Raw genomic sequence first — 15,214 nt, 5'->3', positions numbered from 1 at the left:
TGATTATTTCTTGAACTTGCGTCTACCTGATTTGTTCTTGCACTCAATATCATATCCTGTGATGGGGCTGTTGCCGTCAAAGCCCATGGTCCAGCGCAGAGCTATAGTCCGATCTTTAACCTCCCGGATCTCCACCTCTGGAGGGTCGGGTGGTTCTGGGGTAAAGTGTGAACACACAAGCGTTAGAGTGGTAACACTTAAAAATAATAAATAGAGCTGGATGGTAGGCAGACCAGACAGATGAATCGGTTTTACTCTGTCCGTGATTTCCCCAATGCGAGATTATGGTTAAGACTGCAAAGAGCAGGAGTCACACTGTGCAGCAATTACATTAATAAATGAATGATTTAAGTAATAAATGATAGAAGATTTTACTACTCCTGGAGGGAATTTTGTCTTCTTCTGAACAGAGCCACTGAAAAAAAAAAAAGCACCTACCCTGAGTGTGAGACGAGGGGGAGCTTACCTTGCACTGTCAGCTGTATGATGCCTCGGTCCTCACCGAAGGAGTTGATGGCATGACAGGAGAAGAAACCTGAGTCCTCACGAACTGTAGGCATAATCTACAGAGACACACACCATATGCAGGGCGTTCAGGTTGGTAGACAGTTGGACTTTCTGTCAGGAAACTAAAATTATTACTCAACTTCTATATTCTGAGGTTTTACTAGAGATGGGGACAAACCCTCTTCATCCTCACCCATGTGGGATACTTAAATACTAAATCATATTCCCCATGATTTTACATTCCTCCTTTACACATGTACTCATTCATGCTGTGTTCTAATAACCATTAAATTGAACTGAGAGGGAGCTCCTTAATATTTCATACTCTACTTGGAGATTTTAAAATGATGTTAATGCTTATATGCGATACTGTCAATACTCGTCCTCCCTCCCTGTTGTCCATCTGGCTGATCAGATAAAAACATGGTTGTCCTCTAAATATGTTTGTATCTCAGTTACTCACCACCAGTGTAGAGATGACTTCGTCCGCCACCTCTTTCACTGTGACCACATATCGGCTGGTCTCGGGGTTGATGATGCGTTCTTCTTTCTCCCATCGCACCATGATGGGTTTCTCCCCGTGAGCAATGCAGCTCATCCTCTTCTCTTCGCCTTGTGTAGCCAGAGTGGTGTTGGGATAGGAGGTGATCATGGCTGGGACTGGGTGGAGGGGAAAGAAATTTGGGGGGAGAGTGGATGAAGAGGAAGAAAATGGAAAGAAAATAAGATTTCAGTTAAAACATTCAGATCTTTGTTTTTGTTTCCTGCTGTTGAAGAAGTTCGTAGAGTAATATCAAACATCCCTTATTTAACAGTACCTCTCCTTGTACAAAGCACCACTTTGGAAATAATTGCTTTCAGGGTGTTCATAGTGTTAAAACACAAGAAATCAAATTCAATCACTAATGCATTCTCTATGTTTCTTGTCTTATAGTGAGAAAACTCCTTTTCTCTTTTTCCCTGACAATTATGACAACCATTTAAACACTCCAGGGACCATCATGAACTCATGTTTGAGTCTACCTGTCTCCCGCAATACTTTGAGATAGAAACTGAGCCCTTCAGGTAAGCCACCGCTTGCTTTGATAATGACAGCGAACGGTAACACGCTGCTTTCTGAGGATGAGGTGGAGGAACGGAGAAGAAAGAGGTGACTCCTGAATGAACTCCCATTGGTCTGAGCGTGGAGCCGGTCTGGCTCTACGCCGTAACCGCACACCAGGCTCATTAGTAACACATCTAGCCTGTGTGTGTGTGTGTGTGTGTGTGTGTCTTCAGCAGAACGAGTATCTGTTGTAAATGTCTCTCACACAGACTACTCATAGTCTGTACTCACACTTTCTTTCATTCTGTCTTTTTCTCTCCACTTGCATGAAGCCGTTTTGTGATTAAAACACTCAGTGAGACTTTCAGCAGCTATTCACAGTATAATGATCTCCTAAGTGCGAAGCTCCTGAATTGGAATACACCTTATTAACTACTGCGGTTTGAGCAGACTGACTGAATATGTTCATCTCCATCAGTGTGGACATCATGGGAATTATAATTACGGATGTTATAAAGCAGGTAAAACAATTCAAATGATCTGATTGTTGCCAGCTGTGTGATGGCAGATACATTTGACACAAAGAACATCGGAACTCCTTATCTGTGTTAAACAACCAGACTAAAAATTGCACCAGGCTATGACAGAGACACTGAATCATTTCTGATGGTCAGAAAAATAAAACCCCTGCATAGCAACTAATCTTGACCACCCCAATTATCTGACCAACTGTGCAAACCCAAAGATACCCAATGTATAATGATTTTGCTTAATAAATTACTTAAAGCTACTTGAATTGACATTTTGACCACTTGGATGCATTAAGCTATAAACACAGCACTGATGTATTATCACCCTATAAAGCTGATATGGCAAATATGTTAACAAACAGTTGCTTATTTAGACATCTAGCAGTTACGGAGCAACATTGTGATTCATTCTGAGTCCTGCTTGTGTCCAGCTTCACTGCATTTTAGATTTCCACCAGCTCCTGAGGGAGATACGATGTAGCTTCTCAATGCTCCACTTTGTACACCAGCTAGTCACTAACTTTGTGTTGTTTGTTGCCGGGCAGGTAGTGTACAGTGGGTTTGACAATCTTTGTCTTAAATTATATATGGCAGAAATGGAATATAATATGCACAACCATCTTTTTATTTGTGTATAATCGCCTGAAATTAAGAATCATATGTTTTGTTACCTTAGAATTAGAGTTTTTTTTTATATCTACAGATGCTTATTTGCATGTTTCGTGGCCACCGTAGTGCCTCACTAGGAACAGAAGGGTGAGTGGAGGGGGATACAATCCACTGGTAGATGCCACTAAATCCCATATCCATAACAATTTATTGATTATCTGCTAAGTGATTAAACAGCTCATCTTCATTTACATTAGTCAGGCTAATGTTTAGTACCAAACATTTATTAGAACGTTTCCAGTATATGTAAATATGTGCTCTGGTGAATACTGTGTCACTGGAAAGGACAGCAGTGGCAGCTACATGTGGCAGATACTTGTGTAGTAGAGGTTGGAGGCCTTCTCTTCCGAGCAGAGATTCAATATGTGTGTTTGAGTCAGTGTGTGAATGTCTGTACACTCCTGAATAATGTGTCTGTGTGCATGGGTATGAGTGTTATACCGTGCATGCATATGTATGAATGTGTGTGCATGAGAGCAGCTGTGTCTGGGGGAGCTAAGTGGGCGAGCACAGAGAGCAGAAAAGACTTGCTGCTCATGACACATCTCAGCCACACTACACGATGGAGGAGAGAGAGCGAGCATGTTCCCCTGCAGCGCTAACTATGATCCCTCTCCCTCTCCCTCGCTCTCTCACTCCATCTCCCTCCTCAGGCTCCCACCAGGACAGCGATGATTTAATGATGAGAGAGACCACTTTGATTATTCATACGCAGCAGACAAGTCCGCTGGCCGTGCTGTTGTCTCACACAGACACACACACACACACACACACACACACACACACACGCGCATTCAAACATATACAGACGCGCACCAATAACGACAGATGCACTGCACACCCATGCACATTCGGAAATACACAAACAAAGACAAATACAGAGATACTGCCCTTGCATGCTTGTACAGTATGCAAGTGTAGACACACTGACAAGATAAAAAAATCATAGCGATGCACATTCACAAACCGATGCAAACAGGACACACACAAACGCTGTCTAGAAATACACACATGCATCCTCACACACAGTATTCCCCTGGGTCAAACAGTGTTTGTAGATAACTTTGTAATCATTTGTTTTGGCTTCATGCAGGCAGCGCCAGTCTGGTGCAGTTTTGCTCGCACCAGGAGTGCCAGGAAGGTTAGACAATCACAAGTCAATTAAACTTAAATTAATCATGAATAATTTATTGTACTGTACTGGTGTGAAATGCAACTTGCCTGACAGTGTTTAAATTGCCCTGATCTGTTAAACCTCATCTATTCTACAGCTTAACCATCATATATTACTTTATATAAATGTATTAGCATTGTATGTGCAGACCTTTATATTAGAGTCTGACCGAACATCATTTTTTAGGTCAGATTATGACATAAATGTCTGAGAGTTTAAATAAGACTAAAGACGTTAACGTCTATTTGCTGACATCATCACAATGACAATGCTAACAATAATTTCCCCCTGGGATTATTAAAGTATTTCTCTGATGCTATTTATTTGTTAGAAGGTATAGTATTTACCATGTTCACCATCTTGGTTTATTGTGTTAGCCACTAGTTTTTCAGGTATTGATCATGGAAAATCCAGTTATTGAGATATTTCACCAAAGATGTGAACTGACCGACTGACCAACAGACAATGCAACCCTGTCATCTCTAGTTCCACAAATCTCTAGCATGGCTAGGAATAACCAAGAGGCAAACTCTGTGGCTGTGAAGTGAGGCTGGTTACAGAACACATCAATCTTCATAAGTCCCCATATTAAAATGTCCAACTTCAGAAATAAACTACCACAACATAATGTACTGCTACAAAAAAAGTTTTGGTCTCTAAGGCTAATTTTCCCGTTCATCACAACTGTACTGAGAGTGTTTTTTTTTTTTTTTTAACTCACCTATTTAAATTATATTAAGGCTTGAAGTTATGCATAGTTAACAGTGTGACCACTTTGATTGACAGGTGGGTGCGGATACAGGTAGCGGCAGCCAGAGTCATGTATTCTGAGCTCCAAAACAGCTCTACTGTCAGTGGAAATAACTTGCAAGTGCTCCGTAGGAGAAACATTTTTTTGGCAACCCTGTTTTTAAATTACCTCAAACATGTCTCTGAAAAATCTTTACATTAATACCAGCATATATGTCATAAGTTAATATCTGATAATGATATTTGCCATGCAACTGCGCACTAAATAATTCATTTATACAGTAAAAAGAATTAACGAGCGCATACACAAACAAACATGCCTTCAACATGTTTCTCTCTGCTTTTTTTCTCAGGGTACATTTCCTTCTTTGATACGGCCAACAAAAATCCAAAGTGGGTGTATTAGTATGTGTGTTTTTATGCACTTATACGAGGCCTGTGTGCTTCTGTGTGCATACGTGCACCCTCAACCCCCTGCCCACCCTCGACATGATGGAATGTGTCAGACTTGGGACTGCCAACGTTTAAACCTCATCTCTTATTCACTCGCAGCCTCATCCTCTCCCTTGCTCCCCACACCATCAACCCCTTTCCCACTGCCCCCGCACAGGAAATCGCTGATTTATTTTGCATAGCAACTATGAATTTTAAGTGAGTCCTATTAAAGGAGTCTTCTCAGCCCCTTCTCTAAATGTTATTGCTCCTTAACAGGGGCTATTTTCTCTGTCTAAATCTGAGGACCTGGCAGTGCAAGTTCATATCGATGAAACTTGTGTTCGCTCATTGAAAGCGCTCGGGAAAAGGTGAACAATGACAGCACGCATAGCTCTGTATACATGAAATGTGTATTTGAATATTTGTCATTTATGTTTGTATGTATAAGCACATGGTTGTCTCTGTACAGTACGTTTCTCTGTATGCAGTCATGAATGTATGTGGAGATGTTTCAATCTGTCTGTGACCTTGTACAGTATGTGTGTCTGCATGTGAATGAAATATGCTATATGTTTATGTATTCAGGATCGCTACCATGCGATGTACATTGCAGTATCTAAAATGTTCTACAATCTCCACCGATCTTGGTCGTGCTTCAGTGGCCCAAGCTGAGGTGAGCCTACTCATTCGTTTCCTCCTCATCTCATCTCTATGCATCTACCGTGCAGTACTCGCAGGGCCCCGGGCTAAACCTATTCTTTTTGATAGCCCATAATTGCTCGGTTGATGTATATTTTTTAATATCCAGCGATATTACAGGGGCCTGGTAATAAAACACGGGCGAGTAGAGGAGAAAGTGTGAGTGGGAAGAGGGGAGACAAGGGAGAAAGAGAAAGCTGAGGGGGTAGAGGGAAAGGAGGTGGGGGGGCAGAGACAAAAAGATGCAGGCTGGATGTAAGGGAGGTATTCGAGGGATAAGATTTTCTGATGCTTTGACCACAAATCCTTTATCATGTTTGTCTCTCTTTCTGTCACTGAACTGTGGGGACAACATGGCTTTGCACATTGTTTGTATGGAAAGTGGCAACAACAACAAGTAGTTGATTAATCGAGGAAGAGAAAAGTAATCAGTTAATTTGATAGGCAATTCATCGTACATGTTGTTATGCTTGTCATGTGTTTTGTGCTTGATGGCACACAATGCAGTTTACGATGATAAATCCAGAAATCCAAAAAGGGCCGCTCAGCTATGATTGGACAGTTGCTACTCAGAGGGGGACTTTTGCAAACGGTCACTTGTGAGTATTTTATGCTTTTCTTTGTCATGTATGATAAAGCAAGATATCTTAAGAAGTCACCTTGGTCTCTTGCGAAATTGTGAGGGGTATTTATATTTTTTGGCATTTTATGGACTCAGTGATTAATGGAGTAATGAGGACAACAATTGGCAGACTAATCGATTATAATTAGTTGTAGCACTGATGAGTTATGCTTGAATGCTGCTTGAATTCACAACGTGGACATAAAAATAAGACAAGGTTAATTACATTGAGGAACACATTATTTAGTGTATATTTTTAACTGACTTGCTCTGTAACATTTCACACATTAAAAAGATCTTTAGTTCTCTAAAGCACCAATTCTGCTACTATAGAGAGCAGAGCTCTTTTGTCAGAGGGGATGAATAGCAAAACATGGAGGAACAGCGCAAACTGATGGATAATGATTAAAACATATGATTTATTATTCTAATATCCACCTGGGATTGAAACTATTTGGTTAGGATTCAATGAAGCTAAAAGATGATCTATAAATGGTAAATAAATTTTACTGTTGGTAATGTGGTGTGATTTAGACATTTAGAGGACACACACAGCTGTCAGCGAATGAACAAGGGCATAAAATGATACAAATCATTTGTTATTTATCTTTTCAATATTTTTCTCATTGCTGGAAATGTAAGAAACAAAGACAGCCAGAGAGTGCAAATAAAGCAGAGAAACCCGCGGACTGCTCTTCCCTTGAGCCCCTTCGTCGGCTCCTAATTGAAGTATTGACGGATTTAAATGAGGCTGAAATGCACTCAAGAGTTCCAGCATCTCATAATGCACGCATGCACACACACAAACACACACACACAAACACACACAGACACACACACACACACACACACCTGCAAGCAAAATGAACACAATGCACCATGTGTGGATAGACAAATAGAAACAGCCATGACAGGAAACACACATGCACTAATTAAATGTACTAACACTATATATCATAATCATCATACTGTATGCCTAAAAATCAAAAGAAATGTGTAATTGTACACAAACATTGAGAAATGGACATGATAGTGTTGATGAATACACGCGCAGTAATGGTCTCCCTTCAAACCAGTCATGCGAGTAAGTACACTTTTACAGAAAGCATCATGAGTGTACGAGTACAGTTTGGGGTTTAAAGGGCATGAAATGTGAGCTGTTGATGAGCGACAAGCATGTGGCTGAGCCAGCATGCATATAATGACCGGGCAGCCAATGGCAGCAGAGGAAGGACAGCAGAGAGTGTTCTCATAGGCCCAGAGAACTTTGAGTTTCTTGTAATATTAGTTATTCTAGCTGTGAAGATGTCACATCAATGCTAACTGAATCACAAATGACTTAAAGGCTTTCAATGACACTGCAACTGAGAAATTTCATTTAGAAGTGCATGGAGTGTAAAAAGAGAATAGTACTCACATGTGTTGATCTATTTTTTTAAAGCTGCTGCTGATGACATGTATTGGTGATGTCATGAAGGCATTGTTAGCATGATGCTGGCTGCAGTATTAATTAAAAATGTGCATGAGGCTTGTCATTGTTTCAGTTGTGAGTTGGATCTGTCTGCTGTCCATTCATTAGTGTGTCAGAATTGTTCAATAGTTGCATAGCAAAAAGAAATGTTAATAAGATAAGAGACAGTCAGCAGTAATCATACACTGTTGCCTATAAAGTTGGAATAAAATATATAGTTTTGTTATCTTCTCATGAAATGATTGTGACAATGTGATTTATTCTTGAAAGATAAAGTGTACATTTCACTTTCTTGATCAATCTCTTCCAAACATATCACAGTGAAAATTAAACCACAATTAACCTGATGTGTATAACTGGGAATAAAAAGAGGAATGTGTCTGAAAATAAAATTATTCCAACTTTATGGGCAACAGTGTATATAGTGTATGCAGCCTGTTTGTTTATAACACACAGGGGAACAATTAACTGGCAAAAAATGAGCTACAGTTCTGCTTTGCGGTAAGAAAATAAATGTAATTTTAAAGACCACTTCTAATTAATTTTCATGAAATTACTAGAAATAAATGTGAATTCATCTGAAGGAGAAGAACATGTCTTTGATATTAATAAAAGCTGTAAATAATGTTACTATTGCGTTTTATGTTTAATGTTAATGAAACTACTAGTTATAAGAAGTAAGCCTACATTATTTAACACTGAAGCTGTCAAAATTCCCTTTGATAGAGTCGAGTACAGCATGAAACCGAAGCCTTGAGCAACAGTGGAGTGTGTTCGGTGGGTCAACCCTTTCTCTCCCTCTCGCTCTTTCTCTCTCTCTTCTACCATGGAAGATGATACAACTGACTACAAAGACTTGTGAAACTGGAACCATGCATGCAATCTAAGTTTACTTCTCAACCACCCTCAAGATGCACACAAACGAAAATATATATAAATAAATCCGTTCTCTTTCGAGTATGTCCCATATACTGTAGTTTTTTTGTTGTTCCTCTCCTCCAAACAGACTCACACACTACACACACATACACACACATACACACACAAACACACACACACACGCGCGTGCACGCACGTCCAATGGTAGAGAGGTTCTCAGCAGGGGTGGGGCAGTGTGATTTGTGTCAAGGCATTGGAGCAGAGTGAGGAAAATACACTTGAAAATCCATCTCATCTTCTTTACGTGTGTGTGAAATGTACGTACACACACCAGCAGAAAGTAGGCCACACCACGAGGCTTTATTGGGCTCATAAACTCCTGCATGACACATGTGCATTGTTGCTAGTGCCCCCCCCCTCCTTCCTCAATACCACACCATAGACAGCAGCACATACTAGCTATCTCAGTGTTTTACAGGGATGACTAGTGTGGAGTCACCCAGCAAAAACATCCTTTTTGCTGCATATTTTCAACAAGATGACCTCAAAAAGAAACCAAAAGACCTCGTGGACCAAAAACAAAAAGGTCAGAGAGGAGAGAAAACAAGAAAATCTGCGCTGTAGTTCAGTGCAGCAACACTGCTGATTGTATTACTGATCTATATCATCTCACTCTAACCTGTTTATGGCGAGTCTTCTCTTTGACTCTGAAGTACCCATATTGGTATAATGGAGTCCAGCAGATAGAGTACATCATGAACAAATGCAGTTCCAATTTATTAGATGTATTTTTTCAGTTACATAAGCTAAAACACCTTGTATGACACATGACCTTGTTTGCTTGCAGTTTTCTTTAGCTAAAATAAATAAAGAATGTCTTAAAAATCAATGTTTAGTCTTTGGAGTTGGATATGCTGCTGAGAGTCGAGTCTGCTGTAGCTGCAGCCGCAGTGTTTTCTCTCTGCTCGGTAGAAAATGGAAGAAAAAAGGTTAGTACAGCCATAGGTCAACTTGCTGCATAGCAACTGGGTGCTACAGTCAGCAAACTGACCTATGAAAACACAGAGAGCATGTGTATCTCAGAGCCTGGTGCTGAAGCACTGACAGCTTCACACAGTGGCAGCTCTTGTACACTGCGAGGCTTAATTACAGTGACACACGAATATCCACGACATGCCAGCTGATATTAATGATAACAAGTACTGACTTATCCAGAAGGATTATTCATAAGGAGTTCCACACAAAGTACTTCCATTTTTCCAGAGAGGTCACAGGTCACAGTAAGTTACAACTTCCACACCATCAGGCTTCAAAACACAGTGTTTAATGTGTGTTCCTTCTGACTGCAGTCATGTTTTTCATATTTGTGTCCTATACATCAGACTTTGGGCTGGCGAGGAGAGACAAAAAAAGAAGAGATGAAGAGAATGAGACAGAGAGAGGGCTGCCCATCAACAGGAATCCTTGTGCTCTATTTTGATAATAAGCCCCACTCGCATCTAAGCGGCATGAAAATGAGGTGTCACCCCTTGGATGCAGGAGACCTGTAGTCGGGGCATGAACATTGTTGACCACTGGAGAAAGCAGTGAGAACACATATGCACCCACACAATAACTCAGTAGAAGAAACAGAAGAACATATGCTCTGTAGTCCTGTTCCTTCAGTGTCACTATGAGCATGGACATCATCTGCACTATTTTAGACAGATGTTCTAAATGTCTAGTGAACACTTCAATTATTTGATTCACTTATAAAGTGTTTTTGATTTAGTTGAAGCTCATCACAAGCCATTTAAGCCACCAGAATCCGTCTCAGACAGATTTTTTTACAAAGCTAATGGCCGATCAGCTTTAAAAGGACCTACCTATAAATTCCCACAGCTCGGAATCCCCTTTTTAACGGCTTCTTGTCGCCGCACCAACCCATAGACATTAAAATACACAGTGATCACTGCCCATCAGTTGTTATTGATCGCGCATCAGGCCCAGACTCTTACTTTTGACGGTGAGGTACATGGACTTGCTGACATCAGCTCCCACGTCGTTGCTGACCTTACACAGGTAGAAGCCGCTGTCATCCTCCAGCACGTGTTTGATCAGCAAGGAGCCATTGCTCAGCAGCTGGACACGAGAGCCGCTGTTCAGTGGGATGGGCTGAAACTGAGGGACCCCCGCGCCTGGTACGAGTAGGATGAGAAAAGACAAAGACAAGAGTAGAAACACTGTAAATGTACAATATTAAACTCCTCAAATAGCTCAAAGAGCGAATAAATGTACACACGTCTATATATTGATCTGTAATTTTCAATAGAAAAAAGATGTAGGATGCAAATATGGTACTTAACAGTAAGCTGACCTTCACTGTGCATGTGTGTGTGTGTGTACATGCATTCATTTGACCATGTGTCTGTGTTTACAGATTTGATGACAAAAGCCTGTCAGACTTAGGGAGGATTGTAAACATGTTTCTTAACACCAGGCCTAAATCCTTAAACCGCCAAACAGCTGCTGAGCACAGTGAAGCAGGCCGAGCTGCTTGTGTGATGCAATCACAGCAGACAAAATGTTCATGTTTAACAAGACAGCAGATTGGTGCAGAGGAACAACAGGCACAACAGAAGGGGAGCAGAGAGGCTTTGCACTGCCGCTGGCCTTCAACAAGCCAGCGAGATACAAAAATGTTAATTGTAGCTCTGAATATTTATTCCTGTGTGTGCTAATAGACCCCGTAGAAAACGTCATAACAACTACATAAATGGACATTTTGACGTAATCTAAGTCAGGACAGACTGATCCTTAAGGCGTGGATTTGTCTGCTTTAATAGTAATGCTTTGCACACGTCTTTTCCCAATTCTCAGCAGTCCAATACGGCTGACATTTGATATCCATCACTGAAGCATCGTTGAAATAATTGGACTTGGCATCTTTGACATATTCTGGCCTGCTGCCTGCATTGTAATTAATACCTATCTTTTTTTATTTATTTATAGAAAACGATATAATCGCTCTTGTTCTATTGTCAAACAATACAGTATCTCATTCTGCAATGGCAGCCTTAAATCTGTATGTCACTGATGCTGAATTATAAGGTTTTAGAGCGCTCTGCTCCTATAGTGATGAAAGCACTGTATTCCACCTTGCTCATGCAGTATTAAACACGTGTGTGAACTGAGCCAGACGTTGCATTAGTTCGTGTTAAAGTTAGCGTGTAGAGATTAGGCTATTTAGTGAGCTGTGGGTTTTTGCTTTTTAATTAAAATGCAGTCAAGTGGCCGTGGCTAGCAAAGGGGTCAAGTGGTGACTTTGTTCCTGCTCCCCTGGCTCTGAGAGAGAGGGAGGGAGATGTGTTCTTCCTTGAATTATGGATTTTGCATATCCAAATGGTGCTAGTCGTTATGTTAATAGCAGTTGACCTTTACTTACTGTTCCATATCTCCCAGAGACACTCATCTGGCTCTCAGCTACTTCTGTTGCAGTAAAAGCATGGCAGACAGCCATTCTCTGGACAAACTGCACTCTGGCTTACAACAAATTAGACGACAGCTTTCCAAGCCACCTACCCTGGATACATTTTTTTTTCTGAGGGAGGTGATTTTCATTGTCTTTTTGTTCGGACTGATAACCTGTGCAACAGCATGTGACAGAGTAAGAGGAAAGATGTGAAAACCTGAGGTAAAAATATGTGACAAAGACCCATGTACAGCCTGGCCAGCTTCCCTCTGGATGTGTAAAGCTTGTTTTTAATGCTACGATTGAGTAGACACACACACACTGCTCAGCCTGATCTCTCCGTACTGATCAGGACTGGTCGGACATCGCTAATCAGGCATAAGGCCTGTTTGCCTCACATCCACACACACGCATGCACGCCCGCACACACAATTCCAATCAAAGGGTGAAAAACAGATCTTTCATTCCTTTGATCGTGGGGCCTAACACACACACACACACACACACACTGCACAGACGCACCACTCCTCATTGGTTGTTGTCCTTCTGTTGGTGAAGCTTTCATCCCTGGTTATATGGATGATGGAGCAAACACCTGGGGCCCCTCTTCATCTGCCCTGCTCAAGTGGCTGAACTCACCTGCTGCCTCCCTCCCTGCCTTCCTGCTGCCTGCCTGTCTGCTAATGCTCTGCTCTGGATGTATCTGTCTGTCTGTTTTTGTCTGTTCCTCTCTCTCTCTGATGAGTCTCTAATGATGCAGGTGGAAATCCTGCAAGCCCCCAGCCCATGTTTACAGTGCAGATGGCTGTGTGTTTTTTGTGCATGTCTGGGCACTCACAGACATACACACATGAACCGGCTGTGCGTTCATGTGCAGTTGCTTTAAGAAACACAACCTGTGACCAAAATGCAGCCGAGCTTGCACACAAAACAGTACTGTTGTTATATATATTTCTCATTCCTTATTTTGCTTGATATTATATCAAAAATATCCTTTTCAAATGATTATGGATTTCCTTTTTAAGATATATAGTAAGGATGTCTTCAAAATAGACCATAAACATCATCAAAACTCAAAATTAAACAACCACAATGCAATTAACTGTTTATGCTGAAACTATAATGTGATACGCGATGGAAAATAGAGATAGGAATGATTCACTCAGGACAACAAAAGGTTTAAACATAGATTATAACACACATCCATTCAATCTGGGTTTAATTACCATGACTGACTGATTTTAGTTGACATGAGACATCCATGTTTGATTGTTTTACAGGCACTTTGCATCGTTACGTGAGACTAAAGTTTGTTATTCTGTGAGTTTGAATTCAAAAGTGTGATTTGTTTTTCTTGCAGCTGGCAGGTTCACTTGCAGCGGGTAATGTGCGCTGAGCTTAATGTACCTTTGGAGTGTTCCCATACAATGGTGGGTGGTGGGTAGCCTTCAGCTGAGCAGTTCAGAGTCACAGTTTTCCCATAGATCCCATCTTGATCCTCAGGCTGAACCACAAACTGAGGAGGAACTGCACATACACAAGTGACAGTTGACAATGATACATTACATTTTTTGGTGTCTTTATTATATTGTAGCCTGTGTAGGTGCAGGTTTTCATAACAGTCAAACATTATACAAGTCGGTTTTATCTTCAGCTAGGCAGGAGGAACTAATAAGTGAAGTTTGGTACTGCAGGGATTGCTTAAAATGAAAACCTGCACACATGCTACAGATTATAGTAGTCCACTAGGTGCCATTAGATATATAATCTGTTCCTTTGTGCTTTCTCACCTCTCACAATGAGCTGACTCTGGTGCTCCACGGCAGCAGCCTCATTGCGGGCGATGCATGTGTAGTTGCCGTTGTGGTCAGGCGTCAGGTTGGAGATACGCAGTGAGCTGGTGAAGTCGATGTTGTCCACAGTCACACCCAGGCTGGCAGGGATTGGCCGTCCATCTTTCTGCCAGGTGATGTCAAGCGGCCGATCACCTGACATGACCACGCAAGGGATGAAGACACGTTGGCCGATGGTGAAACGCTGGAACTCAAAGGGCTGAATGTAAGGAGGCACTGCAGACACGGGGGAGAAAGAGAGAAAAAGACACAAAGATCAAATGTGATTTCAGCTATGAGTTTCTGAGAACATCTTAATTCCCTGGATTCTGTGGCAGGTACCATGTCCTTTTCTCAGAGTAATCCTACAATCTTCTAACTATCTCGCTTTAAAGAGGTCACCGAAGAAACATAAAAGACCTGAATAGCAAAGCATTCTGCAATAATTCCCCATCATTCTCAGACTGGAACATTTTGTCATTTCAGCACGAGAAGCTACAAGAGCGCACAGAAACAGAACAAAAAGATACCTTGGAGGTGACTCATTCAGGTTGATGGAAAAAGACATCTAAGTGAACCAGAACATTTTCTCTTTGTCCATCAATAATCATCTACGTCTGTATCTAACCTGCATACTTACAGCATGGCTTCTACTTCAATCTGCTATTTTATCCTCAATCTAACAACCTGTTTACATGAATAGCTTATATAAAAACAAATGCTCAAAGTCAATCTAGCTGCTTAATATAACAACACGGTTACACAATAAGATCTATTCAAATTGCCTGTGTTTCTATTCTCCAGGAAATCTCCAGCCATCACACAAGTCATCTGTGTTTGAGTGTCCAGTGAGTTCAAATAACACTGAAATAAGCAGCACTTTAGCACCTTATTTAATTCACAACAAAGTGGAGATAATGGACTCCAGGGATCCCAAAAGACACTTCCGCATTTTAAGCACGAGCAGAGTAAATTAACAAATGCACTTGCTCACTACAGCACCACTGGGAAGTGTTGCTTTATATCATCACTCTCTCTTTAGTTCTCGCTCTCCCTCTCCCCCTCTGTTTCCCTCGCTCCATTAGAAAGTGTAATATAGTGACAACAACCCAACATACTGTATGGAGGGAAGGAAATGAGGCATAATGGG

The 15,214-nt window shown here is 41.2% G+C and overlaps 1 protein-coding gene across 1 annotated transcript in view; it reads right to left on the bottom strand.

The window, feature by feature from the left end:
* Positions 1-15,214, bottom strand: part of dscamb (Down syndrome cell adhesion molecule b) — a 114,708-nt gene that overhangs the window by 20,376 nt on the left and 79,118 nt on the right. Inside the window, exons 9-14 of the mRNA XM_027280698.1 lie at positions 14,023-14,301; positions 13,640-13,759; positions 10,779-10,958; positions 971-1,167; positions 467-563; positions 27-155 (exon numbers count right to left, since the gene is read on the bottom strand). Of these exons, the coding sequence (XP_027136499.1) occupies positions 27-155; positions 467-563; positions 971-1,167; positions 10,779-10,958; positions 13,640-13,759; positions 14,023-14,301 (1,002 nt within the window). The remainder of the gene's footprint in view (positions 1-26; positions 156-466; positions 564-970; positions 1,168-10,778; positions 10,959-13,639; positions 13,760-14,022; positions 14,302-15,214) is intronic.

Source organism: Larimichthys crocea, chromosome VII (genome assembly GCF_000972845.2).
Source record: "Larimichthys crocea isolate SSNF chromosome VII, L_crocea_2.0, whole genome shotgun sequence".
Classification (NCBI taxonomy): Eukaryota; Metazoa; Chordata; class Actinopteri; family Sciaenidae; genus Larimichthys; species Larimichthys crocea.
Note: the sequence above shows the minus strand (reverse complement) of the source record. Positions and strands in the feature narration are given on the sequence as shown.